The 25,153-nt window shown below is 58.2% G+C and overlaps 1 protein-coding gene across 1 annotated transcript in view; it reads right to left on the bottom strand.

Moving 5' to 3' along the window:
- ITPK1 (inositol-tetrakisphosphate 1-kinase) overlaps nucleotides 1-25,153 on the bottom strand; it is a 159,352-nt gene that overhangs the window by 6,740 nt on the left and 127,459 nt on the right. The window contains exons 6-9 of the mRNA XM_057732469.1: nucleotides 14,016-14,114; nucleotides 13,671-13,711; nucleotides 9,909-10,074; nucleotides 4,362-4,429 (exon numbers count right to left, since the gene is read on the bottom strand). Coding sequence (XP_057588452.1) covers nucleotides 4,362-4,429; nucleotides 9,909-10,074; nucleotides 13,671-13,711; nucleotides 14,016-14,114 — 374 coding nt within the window. The remainder of the gene's footprint in view (nucleotides 1-4,361; nucleotides 4,430-9,908; nucleotides 10,075-13,670; nucleotides 13,712-14,015; nucleotides 14,115-25,153) is intronic.

Genomic DNA, 25,153 nt, shown 5'->3' on the forward strand with positions numbered 1-25,153 from the left:
ATTTATACTCAGGGGAGCTGAAGGTCAGGGAAGGTCAGCGCCGGCCCAAGGCCCCACAGCTCAGGGCTGGATGTGGACCCAGGCATTCTAGTCTGTAAAAGCCAAGCCTCTCAGTGGGGAGGAAGGCGATGGAGAGTCTGTTGTGAACCCAGGAAGACTGTGGTTCAGGAAGCTTATGAGCTGGACCTTGAAGATGGGGAGGATAGGAGGGGGTGGGGTGAGGGAGCCAGGCGAGGGCACAGTGGGAGCAAAGGTGCAGAGGCAACAACCCACAGGAGAGAGCTGGCAGCGGCTGGGACAGTCAGCGCAGAGGCGGGCAGAGGTGGGCAGCGGGGGGATGTATGTCGGCATCACCGCACTGACCCCCCACCAGAGCCTCAAGGCTGGGAGGTGGTGGGTTCTGTGGACCAGCCTTTATTTATTGGCTGGTACTTGGGGGGAAGGGTAGTCAGAGGGCTCCCGAGTGGGGCTCACCATTCTCCCCTTCCGGACGGACGAGCGGCTAACTAGGGTGTTTCCACACTAACTCTCCCTGTGCTTACTGGGCCTCCCCAAAGAGCCTACCCTGCTGCTCCTGCCCAACTCCTGGGTCCGAGTTCAGCTTTTAGCGAAGCTTCCACGGGGTTTCTGGGGCCGTCCCCTGGACTCCCCCTGACACCACTCATTTTCTGCTCTAATCACAGCTGCCCTGGGACAGGCACACAAGTCTCCATGGGCTCAAGCCCGGCCCCTGGCCAGGGCCTCCAAGGAAGCAGAACATCGCCCTGGGCAGGACGGACGTCAGGCGGAGCTGGATTTGCACCCAGACCCTGGCTTCCCAGCTCCGTGGCCTTAGGGAAGATACTTGGCCTCTCTGTGCTTCAGTTGGCTCATCTGCAAAACAGGGCCAATGAGGCCTCCACGCCAGGCTGCTGGGAGGGATCACAGGGTCACTGGTGTGACGGCGACAGCACGTGCCTGGCTGGAGGGGCTGCTGCACTTGCGCTTCAGGGCACGGAGGGCAGCGTGTCACCCCTAACTCAGCCAGAGTAGGGCTCACACGTGGAGTTCAGTAGATCAGAGTCCTACAGATTGTGGGCTCGGGGCCAAAGGGGAAGCACAGGGGCTGATCCGTCAGAAACAAAAGAGGAGCTGGTCCAAAAGTTAAATGTAGAATTACCATGTGACCCAGCAATTCCACGCCAGGTGTGTAACTTGTGTGCCAATGTTCATAGCTGCATGACTCACAACAGGCAAAAGGCAGCAACAACCCAGAAGTCCGTCAACGGATGACTGGATGAACAAAGTGGGTTCCCACACGATGGAACCCTGTTCCGGCACACGGTGCTACAACCTGGGTGAACCCTGACACTCTCAGGCTAGGTGAGAAGAGCCGGACACAACAGGTCACGTACGGCATGAGTCCACTAAAAGGAAAGGTCCAGAACAGGTAATCCATAGAGACGAAAAGCAGATTAGTGGTTGCCGGGGGCTGGGAGGAGGGCGGGTGAGGAGTGACGCTGAGAGGGCACGGGATTCTCTTCCGGGTGATGAAAATGCTCCGGGACTAGACAGGGGTGGCGGCTGCACAACACTGCGATTGTACTTAATGCCACTGAATTGTTCACATCAAAAGAACGAATTGCATATTATGTGAATTTCACCTGGACTTAAAAAAAGAAGTGAGGCTGGGGACAGAGCCCTGGGCACTCAGGACACACAGCCCTCACCCCCACACCCAGCCTGCATGGCCGATGGGGAGCTTCCGGCTACGTGCAGAGCAGGGGACCCACAACTGGGCACCGTCGTGCTCGCCTGTAAAAGCCGCGCCCACCGGCTCTGCGCAGCAGGCAGGGCCCCTCCCGCCCACGACCACGCTGCCTCGGCACCTCACCCGGAGGAGACACTTCCCCAGGGGCAGTGTCAGCCTGGCTGTGACAGGCACCGGCCTGAGCCCGCGCAGACGCCCACCTTCTGGTCACTCTTACCAGTGAGGGGCCAGCAGCCTGGCCGCTGGTCCTGCGGCCCGGGACCCTCACCCAGTCGGATACCCAGGTGGACACCGGGTGCCACCCAGCCCCCGCTGCGTGCCCTGAGCCTAACAGGCCCCGCTGGGTCTTGTTTTCTCGCCCCTGTAAATGGGGGTGATAAAACCCCCCTGCCCCTGCTGCGGGACTGTGGCGAGGACCCACGAGGCCCACCCGTAAGGCCCGTGGTGCAGGCCTGGCCGCAAGGGGACCGACGGCTGCTGCTTTGTTACAAAGCCTGGCAACCCACTGTTTATAAAAGCACTTCCTCAGCTCAGCTAAGGAATCTCAGAAATCCTCCTGAAGCGCTTTGATTGTCTGAAACAAGGAGGCGATGGAGGCGGCGAGAGGTGATCAGGTGGACCCCCAGGGTCCCCAGTCACCAGTCACAGCTGACAATGACTAAGCACACCCAGCACTGCTGCAGGGGCTTTTCATCTAGGGACTCCCTGAATCCCACGACCACTCTACATGGCGAGATGGGGAAACCGAGGCGCAGAGAGGCAACGCGACTAGCCCAAGGCCACACAGCTAGAAGGCTGCACGGCTTGGGTCTGACCCCAGGCAGTCTCGTCAGTGGCATGTTCTTAAGTAATACCCTGTACCCGTGTCTGGGGGGCCTGCCAGCTGGGTGTGGGAGCTGTGCCCACCCTGGGGAGCATCCATCCGGGGAAGGAGGCAGGGCTTCAAGGCCTGGGCAGGGCTCCCTGGACTGGCACGAGGCCGAGATGGGGACTGGAGGGACCCCAGCAGGCAGGAGGATGCTAAGCTGTTCGTCTGGATGCCCGGACCTGGGAATGGACTTGTCTGTGCAGGCCAGCCTGACATCACGAGTGGGAAGGGGACGGCGGACTGCATTTCCCTTTTCTCTTTTCCACGTTGCCAGCCCTGGGGGATCCCTGCACAGCAGTCACGAGCTGAGGGGAAGGGAGAGAGGACGGCGGGGCCTAGAGATGGAGACAGGGCCCCGCAGCGTCTCCACGTGGCAGATGGAGACACAGGCTGAGTGGCAGGTGGGTGATTAGCCAGGAAGGGAACTTTGCTTCTGGCCCTCACAGTGAGCCTTTGGTACCAGTTAACAGCCCAGTGGTGACGAGAGCTGCAGTGTGTCAGGGGAAGGGCAGGGACAGCCTCTCGGCAAGTCCACAAAATGCCAACCCCCCTCCAAGAGTCCCTGGCCGAATAAGGTCTGAGAGCCTCACAGGGAAGATGCCCTGTGGAGCTGGGCCAGCCTGTTTCTGCAGCTTTTATGAGACCAGAACGTTTTCTTGCACAGAACACCTATTTACATCTTATAAGGTGCACAGCCAGGCGCCGAGGGGTTCTGTTGAGAATCTGGTTGTTTTCCAAGCGTCTTTGACCATAGAACTTGTTCCTGGGGAACGTCTATCAACATCTTGAGGGACGCTGGGTTCCCTCCAGGTCCCTCCCACGCCTGTGTGCTGTCAAACCCTCAGCACACAGCTGGCCCCTCAAAGGAACCAGAAACAAACAAGAAAAGGACAGGTGGCCTGGGTCGGGGGACAGGAGGACAGGGGCAAGCCCAGGCCCTAATGTGGAATGGGGGGGGGGGCGGGGTGAGGCCCAGAGGGGAGGGTCTGCTGTGGAGGGGACGGCCAGGAGGGCTGGGACGTAGAGCAGCAGGAGACCTGGCTCATTTCAGGGGTGGTGGCGGCAGAGACCACTGGCTGTCAGAACACGGAGGCAGTGCTGATTTCTAACTGCTCAGCAACTGCAGGGGAGGTAAGAAATCCTAAATTCCTGGAAGACCCAGCTCGGGCATCAGAGTAATCTGGGGTCAGATCTCACCTCTAACCCTGAGTGAGGAGCCCTGTGAATCTGGCCGTGCACAGCCCTCCCCCTCAGGCAAGCGGGGACGTCTGTCCACCCCCTGCAAGGCTGTTTCGGGCCGCAGGGCATCAAGGATGGAGCCTGACACACAGCCCATTCACTGAACCACCCCAGCAGCCCCAGAACGACACAGCAGGCTCTTAACAAATGCATCCTGGACTCACATGGACAAGGAAAGAAAAAGGAAAACTGAGGTGGTGCTGTCTCCTACCCCCTTTCTTTTTAAATCAGGAAAAAGGCAGATTAGAAAGCAGGTCTTCAAATTCTTCACGATTGGGGGGATTTTCTCACGTGGGAGGGGAGTTAGAAAATCGTCCACCTGGAGCAGCCTAGCGGCGTGCGGCCGTGGCTGTGATGGCCGTCGGCACGAAGGCGCAAAGCAAGCAAGGACGAGGGGTCTCTGGAACCGCCCTGGGTCCCTGGCCTGGGGGAAAGGTCCTGCCACCCTGCCCGGCCGGAGAGCCAACAGCACCCCACACCCAGGGCTCGGCGGCAGGGACGTACCGCGGTCAGAACTGATGACGACTCTGGCTTCGACACGTTGTGGCTGTTGAAGAAGATGGACTCGCGGTCTGAAACAGCAAAGACAGGAAGGAGCCAGAGTTAGATGCTCGAGGCAGGGGTGGCGATTCTTCCACCCGACACCAGGGGACAGCACCACCCCAGCCACAGGCCACAGTGGCCTTTGGGCTCAGCTTCCAGCGGCAGCCACCTGGGCCACCACCCCCACCCCACGGAGACACGACACCATCAGGGACACACGGCCAGTCAGGGCTCCTGTTTCACTTTTTCTTCCCGTATAAAAATGAATGGCTTGATGAGCTTACATCCGCCTCTGCTCCTGTCCTGCAGTACCATACCTGGTTTTCCCCAATGCCTGAGGCCCGCTCCCCAAAGCGTGTCTAGAGCATCTTAGGGACGTGGCACCAGAAAGGGGGCTAAGTGCAAAATGCCGCCTGTGCGAATATCAAAGGCCCAGAGTAACCCAGCATTCCCAGCCCCTCCTGGTTCTGCCCAAGGACCCTCGAGAAACGCTAGGCTGCCACTTGGCACGTGAGTGTTTAAAATACAAAGGGTTCTGCTGTTTCCTAACTATTTAGGGAAAAAATAGGAAATCAGAAAGTGGGCTTCTGTAGGATCCATGCAAGCATACAGAGTAATCTGTTTGGCTTTGGAAACTGGCGCAGCCCCCTGAAACACCCTCCACGTCTTTCCACCCCCTCCCTCCCTGCTCCCACTGCCCCCTGGGCCCCCTCAGTCCCATGGGGATACCCGGAGAGGCAGACCCATCCCAAGATTATCGAGCGCGATGAGCAGTTGGTTTGTTCATTCACCCCCCAGAAGGTAAAGGCAGGTCAGTTGGTCAGAAACATGTCCTCCAGCACTTGCACGTGTGGGCACACAGATGCACGAATCACAAAACCATGAGCCTTGGGGCTGAGATCTGGTAAAGGCCATCATTACACTATGATTCTCCCCTTCAACCCCAAGAATGGCACGGGCCATGAGCTCCCACGTGGCCCCAGCAGCCTCTGCTTTAGTCTTTCCGAGTGGGGCGTTGTGCCTCCCGCCCCCAGGACACACCGCTGATCCCTGGGACCCAGGCCCCTATGCACAGGACAGGAAGGGCCCTGGCTGAGCACCACCATGTGCCAGGGGCCAGACTGAGGGGGCACCTGCTCCGGCTACCAACACCCCCCCACCAGCTCCAGGATTACAGCGCCGCAACAATCATGCATGAGGAAGTGATTCGGGCGGAGGCCAAGCAGGCAGGCGCTGAGATGTACCTGGCGTCTTTCCCGCTAGCGGGGCACGCAGGCCCCCTGCCGCCCCGGTGTGCCCGACAGTCCTCCTACTGCTCCGACCAGAGCCAGTCCAGACAGGGGGCACGAGAGACGGTCCTGGGAAGGAGCCTGGGGAAAATAAACACCCTGCAGGACTTGTGCCAAGCAGCCCCACCAACCTCTACTCCTGGGCGCCGACAGCCAAGAAGAGTGAGCCTTCGGGGGTGGCAAGCCCCATGGGCCAGAAGCCAGAGCAGGGCTCAAGCAGCTGGGATGGGTGTTCCGGCCTCTCTGCAGGCGCTGCCCACCTTCTCAGCCTGTAGCCCAGCCTGGCCCAGTCCCACTGAGCTCAGGGTGCCTCCCACCCACCCTGTGGGACCCAAGGGCAATGGCCAGGGTGACAAAAAGTAGGCCTGGGGAGAGAAAGGCCACCCAGAGCAGGTGGACACAGCCAAGTTCAGGGAGGCTGAGAAGCCTGCAGGAGCCACAGGGAACACATGGTTGCTTAGCTATACCAGGACAGGAAGGAACTGGGTGTACCCAGTGCCCATTGAACCGGACAGACTATGTCACCCAACAGCTTCTTGTGGCAAGATCAAAAATGTGGACCATTTCAAAGGGGACTGGTTTCTCCTCCTGGCTAACGCTGACCTGGCAGCTCTGACCAGAGGACTGTTCCGCAGGGCGAGGAAAGCTGCCCTTTGCTCAGATCCTGCCCACGTGTGGCCTGAGCAGGGGCGGGACGGAGTGGGAGCAGCCTCCGGCCATTTGGTGACCCAGGAGACTGTGGAAGCCGAGACAGGTCAGAAAGGGTCAGAGTGTCCCCTTGGCGCCAGCTCCGTGGGCAGCTTCCAGATACTCAGTACCCTCAGGATAAACCTGGCGGGCCCCTGCACCTTCATCACAGGCGCACCCTGGACTGGAGGGCCCATCCCTTCTCTGTTTCCAGACCACTCTCGAGACACATGGAGCCCAGTGAAGAACCACCAAGAACACCCACAGGAGAGGGGAGGCGGTAGGACGTACATGGGTGTTCTTGTCCCCAATTTACAGATGAGAAAAAGAGGTTCAAAAGAAGAAGACTAAGTGACAAGTTTAGCCCCCAAATATTCCAGGGACGCTGCGTTGCAGCTGTGAACTGTGGCCACACCTTCTTCAGCTTCATTTGCTTAACCTTCGCGTCTCTCCTCGGGGGCGGGGGCATGTCCTGACGCTGCAGTCCGTGGCCCGGGTCTCCTCCCAGACGCCACACAAGCATCAGCTCTGCAGACGGGCCCACCCTGGCTGCCCTGCCCGAGTGGCTCCCCTCACCCAGAGGTGCCCCAGGACCCACTGTTTCCTCTGGGGCCCCTCATCTGTGCCGCAATTCATCCTTTCATTACTTCTTCCCCACTGTGCAGTCTCCCCCGCTGGAATGTGAGCACACGTGGGCAGGACACCTGGCTCATCATCTAGTTCTCTACCGGATCCCAGCCCCTGGCACAGGGCTGGGCACGTGGCAGGTTCAAGGAAACGTGGCCTTTGTTACACCTGACAGCCTCTCGATGTGAGATCACCAAATCTGGCCCGCCGCCTGCATTTGCAAATAAAGGTTTACTGGCACGCAGCCACGCCCACTGGTGTACACGTTGTCTACAGCAGCTCTCAGGCAGCAAGGGCAGCATCATACAATTATGATGGAGCTGGAAATACTCACTCTGGGCTTCTGCAGACCAAACCTGCTGACCCCTGCTCTATGTGGTAAGTGGTGTCACTCCTTTATGTACACACCCCTAAGGGAAAAAAGTCCCACATGCAGAGTGTAACAAAGGCTCTGTGCCCGCAGAGGAGAAGAAACAGAAATAAACCCGCTGCACAGAAAGGGGAGCAGAGGAAGATGCCCATTGCAACTCTGAACCTAGGAGAGAGGGGAGCAGTCTCCCCGAGACCATGAACCATAGGCAGAGAACACAGGCCAACCTCAACCCTCTCCGTAAGAATGCGACCTCAGTTCCAGCCGAGGCAACTGCAAGACGCCTGTGGCCGTGAGACACACCCGACCTCACAGACACTAACAGGTGAAAACCAGAAGTACATCTGAGAATCAAAAGAACACAGCAGGAAAGCTGGTGTCCTCATCACCCACCACAGGTCAAAAGAATCCCCCCCGAGGAGCCCCCACCTCCCTGCATGGACAGAGGAGGCCGGGGCCTGCCACAGAGCAATGGGAACCAGAAAGCTGGGAGGGTGCTGGAAAGAAGCCAGAGCCCCAAAGCCTGTTGCTCAACTGGTCCAGCTTAAAGGGCCACTGTCACACTGTGCTTCTCATCCTGAAAGAGAACACGTGTGTGAAAAGAACAAAGCCCACGCCAGCTTGTTGGAGTGATGCCCTGAAGACAGTGGACATGGAATCAGCTTTGCGGATGGAGGGATGGACACACTGAATATCCCTCAGCTTGCCTGAGCATCATAAACATTCCTCTGCTAGCTCTGTTTCTCCACTGACTTACTCGGCCCCGGTCTGCATTTTATGGTAAACTGACAAGCTGGAAACGGCCATGAGAAGATACAGATGCCGAGCCCTTGTCCTTAGACACAGAACAGAGCCCACGCCCTGTCAATAGTGGTTTCCAGACGGAGGCTGGTCCAGTGCTTTGCAACCAGGAGAAAAAGGGGGAAAAGGGGGAACACTTTGTGTGGAAAGGAAGGACACCAGGTGGTAAATTTCTTTTACAGATGGAGTGATTTTTGGTAAAATAAGAAAAAAGGAAGAAGACTAAATAAGGTATACCTACTCTTCCCTTAATACATTTTCCGTCGATTTAAAGAACATAGTTTTAAAAATCAGGAAACCTTATAAAGAGGATTAAAAAGCTATCAGCCTCATCCTGTCCACAACTGATAAGAGTGCCTCTTGCCAGCACACAGTCACATACAAAAAGACCCCTCCTGACATCGGTCCCCCACCCCCAGATCATTCCATCAGCCCAGTGGGTGGGGCAGGGACCAGAGTGAGGATGGGGATGCCCTGAAAGCCCCGCCTGGCTGGGAGAGCTGCCAGCACTCATAAGAGCAGTGCAAGGAGACACACATTTCCAAAGGGTCTGCTCTCTGAGTTGTGTTAACGGGAAGGACGGCTGAGAGAGGACAGGAACAGCTGGACTTCATTCAACAGGAGTGGCTTGAAGCCACGAGGAGCAGAGGGTGACAGGCAGTCCCGGCAGAGGGATTTTAGGAAGACACATCTGTTTACTCAGAGGGAGACAACATAGCCCGGGCATTTCATCTGGTGATGGTGGGTTTCCCATCCAGAGAGAAGCACACAGGGGGCGAGAGCAAACCACGCCAGGGCACCCCGATGTGTTCCGGGGGGTCCTCTTGGAAAACCGTGCTTATTCCACTGATGCTGCCACTGTTCCAAAGGCTTCTGGAACTTGCCTTAGCGGTGCCTCCAGAACCACTAGAACAGTCTTTTAAGTAGCCCCAATACCAGAAAATCCTTATCTTAGTGTCAGTTTTTGAAACGACCAAGGGTCACCTGGAGCCGGTGAGTGGCTGAAGAAAAGCTGACCACGTGGAGCCCCTCAGCGTCCCGAGAGGACCCCCTCGGACGCCCCGATGCTGGCAGCACCCTGCAATGCCACCACTGTGTGATACCTGAGGGACACTTAGGACCACCATCCGCTGCTCCAAAACATGCTCACCAATGTGTTCGTTCCTCACCCCTGTGGGGGGCCCGGCGGGGTGACTGTGCCCACTCGTGCCCTGCCCGGGGTCCCACAGCTGTGAAGTCCTGTGCCCTGTGCACTAACTCCTAAGCAGCTGCAGAAGCAGCAGGTAACTCAGTGTTTCCCAGCTAGAAAAAGGAGACACGATAAAGCAGCCAGAACTCTGGTCTTCAAAATAGGAGCAGCCCCTCCCTCCGCATCCTTCTCTGGCTTCCCTGAAGGGACCATCATCCATCCCAGCATCTTCCTGTGAGCCTCACAATTGCATGGGACCCTGGGAAGCGGCCTGGGTGCAGAAGGCTTTCAGATTCTTCCTGGAGTTTATGGTAGCTGAGACAGACCGAGCCCCTACAATGACCTGGCGGGACAGGAGTCTCTCACTCATGCCCCGAGACTTCTTTACCTACTGGACACAACTCCTCCAACCTTCTGATCACCTCTCCTCCCTCCAGAAATAACACAGGATGACCAGGGTCAGTGCTGAAGACAGGCAGTGGGTGCCAGGTCCCAGCCGTGCCCCTGAGCTCAGGGCATCCAGAGACGGCAGGAGGCTCAGTTACCTGACGTGCCCGCAGAGAAGTTCTTCAGCGAGGGCCTCTGGACCACGGTGTAGGACTCGCCGACCACAAACACCTTGTACAGGACGGCGTTGTGGTTGATGAAATTCTGGACCACGCAGGGTGGCTGGATGGCGCTCAGGCCCTCCTGGTTGAACACGATGGCCATCTGGGGAGACAGGAGGCCAATGGCTCGGTCAGAGTACACTACCTCCTCAGCCTCAGACACGGGGTGCAACACCGGTCCACAGCACTGCCACCTAGGCCCCTCCCTGGTCCTGTGGCATGAGGGCTCCCCAAGAAGAGTCTCATGCCAGGGTGAGAGGAGTGGGACCCGAGAAGAACACCTGGGGATGAATCCACTCTGGCTGTGGGGGTTTGGAAATCCTGCACCATCAGGCCCGCCATGTGAGGTCGAGCTGGCTGTGCACTGCACGATTCCACTACTCACACTGTGCTCAGGGAATGGGACCCCCTTGGCTGTGTACTACTCAACCCTTATGACCTCCTAGAGGTTCCTCTGCAAAGACGTTGGCGGTGGCAGTGCAGTGGGGGGTGGGGGGCAGCCGGGAAGCAGAAGACAATGGATCAGGGGTTGGGAGGCCTTGGGTCAAAGCCTGGAAAATGATGAGCGCTGCCTCCTGAGCGCTCACAACACACCTGGCCCTGTTGTAACCACTTCACGTGTGTCAACTGGTGCCGTCCGCACAACGCACCCCCGAGGTGGGCACTGACACCACGCCCCTTTCACAGATGGGGAAACAGGCCCCGAGACTATGGCTGCTGGAAAGTGACAGAACCCAGAATGGGATGGGACCCAGCAGCCCCCAGCCTTGCCGTCCCACACCAAGTGAGCCACACGAGTGCTTGAGGAATGGGAACATGCCGCTCCCTGTCCCCGACTCCTCTGGGGACAAAGGTGGCCAACAGGAGGGCCTGGCGGGGGACTGAGGTCAAGACAGGAAGAGGGGCGGCTGGAGAAAGCCTCCCACTTTGGCCAAGGCTGGGTCTACCCAAGAGCCCACTGCCCAGTGCCAGGGCCACGGCTAATGCTTCATTCAGTCCCCGGGGCCCCAGGAAGGAGGCACCAGGTGCCCAGGGCTGCTGGGAGGGGATAACAGGGCTGGACAGCCGGCCGCCTGCGCTGGCTGTCGCCTCTCATACCAACTGTCACAGAGCACCACCCCAACATGCCTGTGCCCAGCTGGGTGTGCAGAAGTAGGGACCCAGGCCACGTGGGCAAGTAAAACGTGTGCGTGTGTGCCCCTGCGTGTGTGCGCGCCACGTGAATATCTCCTCAGCCCTCAGATGAAACGTAAGAGAGCCAGACATGGGTTCAAGTCCCAGCCCGGGCACTTGCTCCATAAGCCCTGTTGAAGCTCCATTTTCCTCACCTGTAAAACAGCACCAGTAACCACCATGGGGTAGCCTTGGGGTCCTCTGAGCTTTTGGCTCAGCATTTTTTTTAAAGTGGGGATGGTGTTCCGCTATGGAAGCTCAGTGCTTAACCAGCTCACGTGCTTACAGACTCACGTGCTTACACCAGCTTAAAGCCAAAACAAGAAACCAAACCACTGTGTGAACGTAAAATGGAAACAAACTAGTCCTGATTTCGGGTGACCCAGGGACTGGGGAATCGGAGGCAGGGCTCGGGCAGGCTGGGGTCTGGGTGAGAACCCCAATCAGAAAGCCCCCTTTCCTGCATAAAGTTAATCGCACGCACAGGGGTGTCCTGTGTCCTCGCGGCACTCAGCACCCCTGGACACCCTGAGGTGGGTGAGGCGCCTTGGCCCCCCGGCCCCACGGTCATGCCATGGGGGGCGCCCCGCCAGAGGGGGCAGCACTCTGATGCTCACAGCCTCCCAGGAGGCAGGCAGCCCCCAGCACACACGAGCCCCCCGGGAACCTGCAACACTCTGGATCCCAACCTCAAAGCCCTGCTCCTGACCCCCGCCCAGCAGAGGAGCCCCTCCCGGAACCAGCACACGGTGGGCGGGGGGAGCCCCAGGGCGGGGGTGGGGGCCGGGCACACGGCACACACGTGCACATCTTGGAGCCAGACTTGGACAGCTGCACTGAGGGCTGGAACAGCCTCTCCTGAAGGCATGGACCCCATGGAGTCAAGACGCCTCCTCCGGAGGGAGGTCACCTCGATCTGGAAGCTCTGCCCCCTCTGCAATGACCCAGCGGGCTCCAGGGCCACTGGCTCCATGACAGCGCATCAAACACTCCCTGGGCCAGGCCTCTCGGCAGCACGTGTAGCAACCCCCTCCTCCTCCACAAAAGCCACCACGTCCCCAGTTACAAGTGTGGGACAGAAACTCAGGGAGGCTGAGTAATCCACCCAAAGTCACACAGCTGGCAGTGCACAGAACTAGATCTGGCCCCAGGTCGGCGTGATTCCAAAGTTCTTCTGACAACAGCCGAAGCAGTTCCCTCCTGGTAGGCTGACCTTTTCTGCATTAGGCTGTTCTGATCACACGAATGACTGCAGCTGTCCTTCTGTCCTGAAAACCCCGAGGCACTGACCAACAGAGGAACCGTCTGGGGGTGAAAAGGGCCAGGTGGAAGGTTGGGGAGCAGGTGCTGGTGCCAGCGAGGGGAGTGTGGGTTCCAGGGACATGACTCTGGCTGCTCTGAAGCCTTCCTGCTCCCTCCCGGGGCCCGGCCCAGGAGCACACTCCTGGCACAGAGCCCAGGCAGGCCTGGACAGGGAAGGCTCCACGAGGGCTCCTGACCTTAGGGGACAGCTGACCTGTGCTGCGGGCCAGGATTTCCTGCTCCCATGCTCCTTTCCACAAGCAAAGGGACCCCTTGGCTTTACTGCCCATCACAGCGTGCACCACACCATATGCACACATCTGTTTACAGACATTTCTCCCTAAATACATGCCAGGGATAAAGACACTACATAAATCTTCTACAGGGCTGCTGCCAGGGTTGTCCACGTTTAGTCATAAGGTCTTGGGGGAGCATTTCTGATGGTGGGGCTGCCCGGGACAGGCTCTCCCACAGGGCCTTCTGGGTGGGTCAAATGTCTACCACCCAGTGTGTCCTTCCACGCACCTAACGAGGGGGTCCCCAGGCTGGGCTGTGCCCCTGCAGGCAATGTCCCAGGCACGGTTCCCAAGGACAGCGACACACCCAGCAGAGCCCCTGCCTGGCCATCTGCTCCTCTTGCCCCCAAAAAGCCTCCTCCTCTGCTCAGTCCCCCATGCCACACCCCGCTGGCGCTCTCCCCCTCCGGGACTCTTGTCTTCCCCACTGGGGCAGGACTCATATCTCACGCATCCTTCCCTCTGCACTCGAGATGGGGCCGGGAATGGCCGCTGGGTGAATACAGAAATGAATGCGAGGGCGGGGGAATCACGTACACGGCAGGTAGGGCCCCCCTTCCTCCGCCCACCCCCTTCCCAAATTCACCAGGGCCGGCAGATCCCTGTGGGCAGTGACGGGATCTTTTCAGTGGGACCTAGGCCAGTGCCTGGCGCAGAGAAGGAAGTGACCGACACTTTCGGGCCAGAGGACAGGTCAGGGGGTGGCGTGGCAGGCACAGCCATCCCGGCCTTGGGGACCGGAAGGCACTGGGTGCGGGTGGAGACAGCGCACAAAGCCGCAGTCAGGAGCAGGACACGGAGCGGGATCCAGCAGCAGGCTTGGCGGGCTCCCAGGGAGACACCCAGAGCTGAAAGGATCGGAGGTGGGGGGATGGCGGGGGGGGGACGCGGGGGACGGGGCCATCAAGTCGTCACATCTTCCACTCACCTCGTGAGAGTTGGTGCCATGAGCCACCCTGGTTTTGCAAACTGGATGTGGGAGAGAAACACAGGAGTTAGCAAGGTGATTCACCCACAAAGTCCGGCCGGGCAGATACAGGGAGAAACTCTTAAAAACTCCTGCAGCCCCTGGGGGGATGGGGGGTGCTGGGGAGACGCGCTGCCTCGAGCAGGGCCAGCACCTGCCCTCGGGGGAGCTGGACGGGTGCTGCCAGGCCAGACCCTCAACACCCAGGGACCCAGGGCCACGTCCTCCCTCCACCCTCAGGGAGTTTAAGGCCCATCCAGTCCCTGCCCACCCGCCGTCCCGGTGCGCTCAGGGCCCTGCACGCACTGAATGGGAAGGCCAGGCCGTTCTCCTCCAGGAGCCGCATGGTGTCGTCTCCGCACAGGCTCGTGAGCTCCATGAAGGGCGGCGAGCAGATCCTGTCATCTGGGGGGAGGAGGAGCCCACGTCAGCACTGCCCGCTCCCCGGGGCCCCCTCAGCACCCCCGCCCGCCTCACCTGACACCCCACACTCCACAGTCACCGGGGAGCTTGGGCGTACACACACACACACCCCCGGGAACCAGAGCACAGTCTTTAATTACAGTTTCTAATAGCGATTCTGTAATGATGGAACCAGCACGTGATAATGGCAAAACCTGAAAATCAAAGAAAAGTGAAAACCAGACCCAGTCACAGATACGGCCACGACTCCCTCCCCCTCCTCAGCCTGCACTTGGGCCCGCGGCACTTACACCCACAGAGCTTCACAACACGACACCGTTTTGTGACTCAAATTTTCACTCCATCAACTACGAACACTTTTCTGGGGCAATGAAGCTCTCCCCCTCCATACACTGTACCGGCTTAGCTACAATCGCAGGAACAACACCGGCCTTCGGCCCTTACCCGGGCCTAGCACGGCCGAGGACTTTGCATACATCACCTCTGAAGTCTGCAAATAATGCCGTGGGCAGGATGAGGGTGGGGTGGAGGGATGAAAGAGCGGCTCGCGGTCACACAGGGACCCCCTCGCAGGGAGCCTCTCAGTACGTAACAGAGGCGGCTCCCCTGTCACACTGGTGGGCCACACGCGAGCACACACGCCACCCTCCTCCCGCTGTCACCCTCCAGCCCCAGCCTCGCCCCTGCCCCGGGCCTCTGCTCTCCGGCGTCCCCACTCTCGGATGGGCGCCTGCCTCCTCTGCGTGCCCACTCTGTGGGTTCCAGGCGTGTGTGGTTTTCTGAAAAGCTCTGGGAGCTGGGTGTGCTCGGTTTCTCAGGACGCTTCTGGTGCCATGCACCGAGTGAGGGCAAAACGGGTTATTCACGGGAAAACAAAGTGGATTCTGAATCTCTCTACTGACTGTTAAATGGCACAACGGGTCTGTTACTACTGCTTTGTCTACCTCCAAACCCAGTGAGGGCACCAGCTCCCAGGAGGTAAGACCACCCGGTGCTCCTGGGCATAGGAGCGGGGAAAGGCTGAGCATCTGGTGACCCCACCCCCACCCCCACCCAACCCACAAACTTGGAAACCAAACCAAAAGCAAACAATAAAGCAGCTTGTCTCCAACAGCTTCCAGCTACTTGGCTGGCTAGGAGGTCAGTACGTTAAAACATTAAAACCGAGGTAAGATCCAGCCTCCCATGTCTCATAAACACAAGTGCCAAGAATTACACGGGCTATGTTAAACGTGTTTTAATTTCCCTCCCCGCTCCCCATCAGCAAAGTCCAAACTCCAAGTAGGCGCAGAGTGATGGGAGAGTCTGGGGGCTGCAGAGTTTCTCGGGGACCCTGGGAGGGTTGGAGCCCTGGCAGACGGCGAAGCAGGCCCTCCGCACAGAGCAAGCATATTCCTCATGGATAGGTGCTGAAACAGAGGCCCGAAGTGGCAGTCTTTGCCCAGGTCACTTGACAGCCACATGCAGAGCCAGGACAAGGAGCCAGGCTCACATAGCAGGCCAGGAAAAGAGAAGCCAGGAAAATCCGAGCGGGGAGGTAGGATGGGGGTGGGGTGTCCTGGCTCTCAGCTATAAGCCATTATCTAAACGGGGCCCCATTTCTGCACCCCCTGCGCAGAGTCAGAGCTGGGATGGAAACACTGGTGAGGGGCTGGCAGGCTGGCAGGGGAGGTGGTGGTCTGTGCAAAGGTCCCTGCTGCAGCCCCTCCAAGCCCAGCCCTAACGGGGCATGACGCTCCAGGCCAAACAAACTGGAGAGCGTGGCGGCAGGCAGGCTTGCGGCAGGTGCCCCCCACCCCCGGGCCTGGCAGGGGGCTCACCCTGGACCCAGCCCCGCCATGGGAAGACTCAAAGATCCCCGAAGTCAAACAGACCACCTCCTGTTACAGCTGCTGATTTTTCAGAGCAGGTGAATCTGCCTGGCTTTGAGATTTGCCTTCGATGTCCTTCCCACCCCAGCCCACCAGAGCTTTCACACGTCACGGCTAATGGCCAACAGTCAATAAAGCCCACTTGTTATGTGCCAGACGCCGCTCCACATAGTCTGCAAAGCAATCGTCCACCCTCACAAGAACACCACAAGCAAATGCTGGGTCACCCCCATTTTATTTTATTTTTATTTTTATTATTTTGGGCTGCACCTCGGCTTGCAGGATCTCAGTTCCCCGACTAGGGATTGAACCTGCGCCCTCAGCAGTGAACGTGTCAAGTCCTAACCACTGGACGGCCAGGGAATTCCCAGCCCCATTTTACAAAGAAGGAAAACGGGGCACAGAGAGGTGAAGCTCCCTGTCCAGAGTCACACAGTGAGTAAGAAGGGGCTCATCCCCAGGCAGCTGGCTCCCAAGTCCATGCTACTGACCACGGTCTCCCTAGTGGAAGAAGTGCCCGCTCTACATCAACAGAATAAAGGACAAAACCCACGCAATCCTGTAAATAGATGCAGAAGAAGCATCTGAACTAAAACTATAAAACCCTTAGAAGAACACACAGGTGTAAATCTTTATGACCCTGGATTAGACATGGTTTCTTAGACAAAAGCACAAGCAACCGAAGTAAAAATCGACACATTTGACATCACCAAAACTTAAAACTTGTGTGCCTCAAAGGACACTACCGAGAAAGTGAAAAGACAACCCACTGAAGGGGGGAAAATATTTGCAAATCATATAACTGATATGGGTCTAGTATCCAAAATACGTAAAGAACTATTAACTAAAACACAAAAAGACCAATAACCCAGTTTAAAAACGGGCAAAGGGTCTGAAATGGAGAGTTCTCAAAATATCCAAATGGCCAATAAGCACAGGAAAGGATGCTCAACTTCATCAGTCGTCAGAGAAATGAAGATTAAAACCACACCTACTAGGCTGGCTACAACCAAAGAGACAGACAATGACAAGTGTCCTGACGTTGCCGGTGGGAATGTAAAATGGCCCAGGTGCTCTGAGAAACAGTCTGGCAGTTCTTCAAACAGTTAAACACAGTTCCAGTGTGACCCAGCAGTCCACTCCTAGATATACAACCAAGAGGACGGAAACATACGTCCACACAAAAGCCTGTCCGGGAATGTTCATAGCAGCGTAATTCATAACAGCCAAAAAGTGGCCACAACCCAAATGTCCATCACCTGATGAGCGGGTAAACAAAATGTGATACAGCCACGCAACAGAATATTATTCAGCTGTAAAAAGGAATGAAGCACTGATTCATGCTACAGCAGAGATGAACCTTGAAAATGTTATGCTAAGCGAAGAAAGCCAGTTAGAAAAGCCACAAAATAGATGACTTCATGTATCTGAAATGTCCGGAATAGGCAAATCCACAGAGACAGAAAGGAGACGGGTGGTTGCCAGGGCCTGGGGGGCAGGTGGAATGGGGAGTGACTGCAGATGCGTACATTTCTTTTTGGGGTGAGGAAAAGGTTCTGGGATTAGATCATTGTGATGGTTGCACAACTCTGTGAATATATTCAAAGCTACTGAACTGTAGCTACACTTTAAAAAGGTGGATTTTATGGTATGTGAATTATACCAATTAAAAAAAAAAATAAGGAAAAACCCTGGCAGCGGCAGCTGCCATTCATCGAGCACTTGCTCCCTGTGGGAAACTGGGCTAATAAATGCTTCAGGTACAGTGTCTCTGTCAATCCTCCGGCAAACCTGCAGAGTCCTGCCCCCTCCCCAAGTTCAGGGTGAATCAGAGAAGGACGAGGAGAGTGCTCCCCCAGAGATGTTTGGGGTCCAGGTGAAATGCAGAGACGAGACACTTCCAGTGAACGGGCCACACCCACCATTAGGCCAGACACCCCCACCTTTCCAAAATCTCAGGCCCTGGGGTCTCAGGTGGCAGGTGGCCTGGGTGGTGGCAGGACCCAGCAGAGGTGGCCAACGACTGAGCACGCCAAGAAAAAGGGGCCCACGCACACTGTTGTGCTCGTCTTCCTTTATCCTAACTTCGAGCTTGCCGGCTACACCCTGAGCAGCGGGCACCACCAGTTGCTCACCCCGTGCCCTCTCCAGGGTGGGCCCGGGACTGAGACCGCCCTGATCACGCTGCCTGAAAGGCCCACAGACCAAGCTCGGTCACCAACCGACGGGCCAGCCTTGGGGGAAGGCAGTGCTGTGCCCACAGGGCAGAGGCTGGAAAGGGACCCGTGGCCCTCGCTGGGCTGCAGGCTGCCCCGTGCCCGGGCCCTGTCTGCTGGACTCGGGTACAGTAGAGCACGATGACTCCACTGCTTGACCCAATTTCTGGCTGTCTGTAGCCAAAATCATCCCGCTGCGCCTGTGAAATCAGAGTAAGTGAGAAACTACTACTGCTCCTATTTTGGTTTCAACAACCAGTCACCAACAAAAAAAACGTGCTGTATCCCAGGAACTGGAGATCCTGCAGTGAAGGAACATAGGCGCCCATGGAGCTGACAGTCCAGGTGCAGGGACCAGACGATAAGCCAGATGGATGGTGCTGGCGGGTGACACAGGGAGCACGAGGGGGTGCCAGTGGGGGTGGCGGTGGGATCGGGATGTGCCTCGCTGAGCAGAGCGGTGGGGGGGGGGGGGGGGGGGACGGGACGTGACGGTGGCCTGAGGGCCCAGGCACCAGGCAGGCAGCCTGGAATGTGGGTCGGGATGCCCAGGCACAGGACGGCGAGAGGTCAGCTCAGGCATCTGGGAGAAGCATGCTTCCAGCAGACAGAGCGGCCGGTGCAAAAGTCCTGCTTGGGGACACAATGCCGTCTGCATGCATAAATAGACCCAGCCTCTGAGATGAGGACGGTGACATCAGTCTAGCCCGTGGACACAGAGGTCACCTGGCTCAGTGGGAGGGTCAAGGAAGGAGCCAGGCCCTGCAGCGGCGGAGCCAGCGCCTTGGTGGCAGCAGACGCCGGCCCCGCCCAATGAGAGAGACAGTGACAGCAGAGGCCCCTCCAGCTTCCCCTCTGGGAAAATCACAACAGTGCCAGCAGCTCCTCTCCCCCAAATAGAATAAGCCTCTTCCTACCAGTCAGCACTGGGCGCCCAAGAGGCTATTTCTGGTTCCCGGAAAAAGGCTACTGCTGCTTATTTATCTGTCGTCTTTATTTCTGGATGGGAGTTGGAAAGAGGCTTTATTTAGTTAAATGGTGGGTTGTATTCTTTAAGAGCTGAAACATCAGTCCCTGGGGACCCGAAACACCCACTCTTCCCTCTCTGTCACCCTCATCAGAGAACGTGAAGCCAGAGGTCCTCAGAGATGGCAAGTCCCATCTCGCCCAGAGAAGGGTAGAGAAAAGTTTAAGACCACACACGTGTCACAGGCTGGCCTAGGGTGAGAGTCCAGGCGTCCGAGTCACACCACTGCCCTGTCCACTCTGCCAGGCGGCTGCGCTCCCATGCAAATGGTGGCAGCTGCCACAGAACTAGCAACAGGACAATGACAAACCGGTGCTGTAAGAGGACAACTAGGGGTAGGGGAGGGGAGAAACAGCACTTTGAAGGTGCAGCTCTCAAGCCTGACTTTGAACCTGGGGTAAACTAGCTGTAACCTTTGGCAAATGACTGAACAATGCTGGGCCTTGCTCTTCCCATCTGTAAAATGGGAGCAATGCCTCCCTGGAGGCTTGTTGGGAGGCCTGGCAGCTAGCAGGCACACAGCAGCAGCTGCTATTTCTATTACCACACTGCATGAGGCCACCTGGGCCGCCCACAGGAGAGCGGGTAGATTCTGAATCGTGGCTACCGGTCCACATCTAGTTTCCAGGGACGTCGGGCGCCGGGCCTCACCTTCCTTGGCTTCCTGGCTGTGCCCAACATGGTTCCAGCAGAACAGGCCCTCTGCACACGGCTGCGAAGGAAGCCTTGGCGGGGCCCCAGCGGTGCAGGGCCTGGGGACAGCTGTGGCAAGACTCTGCCTCAGTTCTTTTCTCCTAGACAGGTGTAACTTCTTCACCCAGATGATACACAATGAAAACAAAACCTCGGGCAGGGACTGTCTGCAAGGACACGCAGTGCGGGGAGCCTCTGAAGCTTCTGTGAGAATGACACCCACGAGTGAGGGCTGTGTGAGGCAAAAGGAGCTGAAGACAGACCAGCGAAGGGGCCCCGGGGGCCTGGCGCCCGCCGTGTGCTCCTGGGTAGTGGGGAGGACTCACCTAGAACGTGCCGGGAGGGGGAGTCCCTACAGTCGAGGACTCCGTCTCCCTCTCTAGAACGTTGATTCCACGAGTGCAGGGGCCGGTAGGTTTATTCATCTCTGCGGGCCCAGGGCCTTGAGCACCAGAGGTACACAGTAGGTGCTCAACAAATACTTGCTGAGTGAAGGGACTGAACTTCAACAGCACCCTGTGCAGAAGGCCGGCTGCTCGGGCATCTAGGCCACATCTGGACAGATGTGGAGCCCACGGTCAGTGTGCCTGGGCACCCCGACCCACATTCCAGACTGCCTGTCTGCTGCCTGGGCCCTCAGGCTACTGTTTCGTCCTCATGCTCCGCTCCCCCAACCCCGCCAGGCCTGCCCGCCCCAGTTTGTCCCATCTGAAAACACGACCACTGTCACAGCCGTGCCCTCTCAGCATGGCCATTCGCTTCTCTGGAGGACTTTCCCCTGAAGAAGCATCTTGTTTTTATCTACTTTGCTGTGATTGTGACTGGACTTTCCTTTCTAATCATTTTTATGGAATGCTGTTGCCACCAGTATTTTCCCATGATTTTGCATTTCCTGGTGACCCGACTGGCGACATTTCCCCATAAATGTCTCAGGTCAGACATTTATGTCTGCGCCAGTTTTCCTCCTCCATAGACAGGGCTGAGCATCTCTCACGCGTGATAAGGCTCTGGGCGTGTGAGAAGTTATTTCCACAGGTCATGTTCCCAGGAGGGGGGGTCCATATTCCTGCCACAGAGTCATGCTTCCCAAAGGGACGGCAGGAGTTTCCTGGGGCACCAGCAATGCCTCCCCAGCCCCAGGCAGTCCCATTTTCAGAAACCTGGGCAGCACTTTCATGAGGGAGGATGACGGGTGACATGGAGAATGGTCCCACCCCCACACACAGGGTCACTCTGGGGCCAGCAGGCCTCCCAGCAGAGGGAACGCGGCACGGAGACACCGGCTGGTGTGTGTGTGTGTGGGGGGGCAAGGCCCGTGCCTGACCCAGTGAGCAAACGCCCTGGACGGGGGCCCCGAAACCGGCACACGCGTTCCAGCAGTGCCCCTGGGACCAGGCGAGCCACGTGGCCTTTCAGGTCTTGGGCTCCTGACGGGTAGACTGGGGCTCATAACTAACCGCGCCTGTCTACTCGCTGGAGCTGCAAGGACGAGGGAAAAGCGCTGTGGAACCTGCCAGCTAAAGAAGCCAGCTCCCCTGGGCGGGGGTGGCGGGCGAGGGGCGCGGCGGGCAAGGGCCTGGAGCTGCCATCTGTGCACACCCTCCTTGAACGACACAACAGGGGAGCCTCTGGGCTCCCAGGCGCCACCGTGAGCCGGGTGGCGGCGGAGGGCCCCTCAGCCAGCTGCCAGCAGGACCAGAAGTGGCGTCAGCAGGGGCACCCCAACCCCTGTGTGCTGGAGGCAGGGCCGACGGAGTGTGTGCCTCGGGCACGAGCCGGCAGACCGGGCTCCCCAGCCCCCCGGAGAGGGAGCTGCGCTCGGGAGCAGCCTGGAGACCCCAGGGAGGGCTCCCTGGGGGGAGGCGACATCCCAGTGGCCCTTGCTGAGGGCCAGAAATTTCAGTCCACACAAACCCTGTCTCCTCTGAGAGCGGCTGCCCCCACGTGCGGCTCCACCTTTCAGGCAGAAAGGCGGCTCCGCGAAGGCAGGGGCCTCGTCCACCGCATTCAGGGCCGCGTCCCCAGCGAACGAGTGCGTGAGTGAAGGAACGACACGCGAGCCTGGGCTCCCGCCTCTCCTGGCCGGAGGGAGGAAGCCCGTACCGACAAACAGCTTCCCCACAGCTCGGCCCAGCACCCCCAACGTTGGGGGCACCGCAGATGCTGCTCCTCGGAGCCGGGCTCGGCCCTGCTTCCCCAGCTCACACGCCGTTCCCTGCGGCCGTGCTGTGTGGCAGGAGAAAGCCTTACTCAGGAGGGGACGGAGGCGATCCACGGTGTCGCTGAGAGCAGGCATGGGAGGGGGAGGGGTGGGCAGGGTCCGGCTCTCGCTCCTTCTTCTGAGTTGAGAAGACGAGCACCCCGACTGCACAGGCCCTGGAGCCCCTGCCCACGCCGTTCCCCGGGTCCTGCAAGCCCCTTCTTCCGGCTCCTTCTTGGCCTGGGAAGCTCCTGCTCAACCTCCAAGCCCTGGGTCAGGCCACCTCCCTCCTCTGAGCATCCCCTCCCCCACACCTAGGAGGAGGCCCCTCCTGGGGGTTCACCAGGGCCCTATGTGCCTGGGTTTGAACCCCGACTCCACCTCATATCAACTGCGCAACCTGGGCCAAGTAACTGCACTTCTGCCTCAGCTTCCTCGCTGGAAAGAGGACAACAATAGCACCTTGTCACAGGCTTGTCCCCACTCCCCCACCTTTAGGAAATGTAGTTTAAAATGATGAAATAGCTCCTTAATACAGCTTCCTCTGGAAAGGGCGGCGTCCCCCCAGCATCTGGGTAGCTGCAGGGCCCCCGCCTGCCCAGTACCATCCCGGGCCCAACCTCAGCTGATTCCCCTGGGCCACACAGAACAAGGGCTTCTTCCCAGAAGTTGGAGTCTGTTAACCAAGGAACCCCCTTCTTGGTGCCCTCACCCCAGAACCATCTTCTCTCCACTGCGGCTGCTCCAACCACAAACCACCGGATTCCTGGCGTCCTGCCCACCTCACCTACCATCCAGCCCACACTACACACAGCAGCTGAATCTGGGGTCATTTTCCTAAAGCGCGCACCTCAGCTCAATAAATGTCCAAGGCCGACGTGAGGGAAGGTCCAAAGCCCTTCCGGGCCTCGCAACCTGTTCCTGTTTGCTTCCCTCTTATGGGCTGCACTGTGTGAAGGCCCAACCCTCAGTATCTCAGAATGTGCCTGTTATTTGGAGACAGGGCCTTTAAAGAGGGAATTAAGTGAAAACGAGGTCCTATGGGTGGACCCTAACCCAATCTGATTAATGCCCTTAAAAAGAGAAGACAGGACACAGGGGAGACCATGAGAAGACACAGGGAGGAGACAGTCACCTACAAGCCGAGGAGAAAGGCCTCAGAGGAAACCAGCCCTGGCCACACCTTGATCTTGGACTTCTAGCCTCTGGAAATGCGAGAAAATTAACTTCTGTGATGTAAGCTACCCGGTCTGTGGGGCTTTGTGGTGGCATCCCTGGCAAACTAACGCACTGCCCAGTTCCTCTCAGAACGCAGAACCGAGATCACTCCCAGCCAAACCCCGGCTCCAAGCGGAGTGATCTCATCATCACCCCCGCACACCTCTGGGACTCCCTCCTCCCAGCAGTCAGCAACCTGCTCAGCCGGCATCGCTCACGTTCCCCGAAGCCCTGAAGAACCAGCTGTCTCGTAACAATGGCGCCTCCCGACAGCACCTCTGCGGCATCTTCTACCGACAGTCTCGCCTGTTCCACTACCATCTCTCTCCTGCATCGCTACCTTGTTTGGTTTCTCATCTCTGATACCCTATTAAATTTCTACACGTTTGGGTTCTGACTCTGCAACCAGGTGGTATGTTCCTTGGGGGTCAGGACCTGGCCTGACCTCCGGCCCAGTGTTGCTCAGAGGAGGCAGCCATCCGTAAAAACTCTCTGACAAGTGCACATGTGTGAGATGAACTGAAGAGGAAATAAATGTGAGCTGTGAGCCTGGAAACAAAAGAAGGGGGAGCCGGGAAGAACACAACTGACCAGCACAGGGAAAGAAAGGAGGCTGCCTGCAACTCCTCGACTGGCCACCATGCGGCGCCGTTGGGCTGGCACAGCCCTGGTGACTGTGGCTGTGGGGCTGGCGCGCCGGCCTGACCTGCCAATCTGCAGACTGTTCATGACTCATCTGCCGCCTGACTGTCCAAAGTCACCTTCCCGCCCGCCATTATGCTGTCAGGGGGCAGGAGCCACGTGCTCTCGAATCCTAGACAGGGGAAGATGCTCTGCGCATCCTAGGGGAACCAAGTTTCAGCCTGACAGCAGCTCGGAAGACAACCAAGTGGCTTTTTGGCTCGTGGTGTTGGCAGCCACCCAGTAATTCAGGACAGACAGGTGGGGGAGGGAAGGCAGCCACAGGCCCGGGCCAGGAGGAGGCGGCCAGAAAGGGCCCAGATGACGGGCCAACGGACGACAGGGATGCAAGCGGGGACTGGGCTCTGGCGTGGAGCGGGGCCTGGGCCTGCAGAGGGCACGCCCCGTCCTCACCTCAAGTCTCCTGCTCCCACTACCCGCAGTATGATGTCCCGTGCACTCGGCCTGGCAAGGAAGGGCCCCAGCCTCCAGTCACCGCACACTGTGTGCCCTCCCCAAGGCAGGGCTCCACCCTCACTTCTTCACTCTCCTCAGGAGGCATCCTCCCTGGGGTGCCCCCACGCCACCCCTCAAGATAAACCAATCTCTGCTGATTCCCTCCAGGGACACTCAGGAACTGTCCCCTGCTCTGACCCCTCACGTCCCCCAGCACCTAACTCCAGTTCACTCTGCATCCCTTTCACCAAAGGTGACGCATCTCTCCCTGTGGCCTGAGGGCCCCTTGAGGTGCAGGGACTGGATTTGGGGTGTGGGATTTGTGTCAGACTTCAAAAGGGTGAAAACAATTGGATGACGGTGACATCATCGGGTCTCTTCATACCCATTCACAGCCCCAGATGAGATGAAACTGAAATGATGTTTTGTTTTGTTTAAGACATTGAAGTTAAAGCCCTTGAAGCCACGTGCCCTGGGGACGTCGGGACTGGGGAGCCTGACTCATGGAAACCATTTGGAAATCTGCCAGGGCTTTGGGTAGATCCCAGGAGGAGCCCATCCTCACCCTCGAAGCACCTTGTAGGCTATGGGCGTATGCTGTGGTGGGCTGGGTGCCTGGGTTCTGATCTCAGGTCCACTGTCTCACCCTGGGTTGGCCA

Source organism: Hippopotamus amphibius, chromosome 4 (assembly GCF_030028045.1).
Source record: "Hippopotamus amphibius kiboko isolate mHipAmp2 chromosome 4, mHipAmp2.hap2, whole genome shotgun sequence".
Classification (NCBI taxonomy): Eukaryota; Metazoa; Chordata; class Mammalia; order Artiodactyla; family Hippopotamidae; genus Hippopotamus; species Hippopotamus amphibius.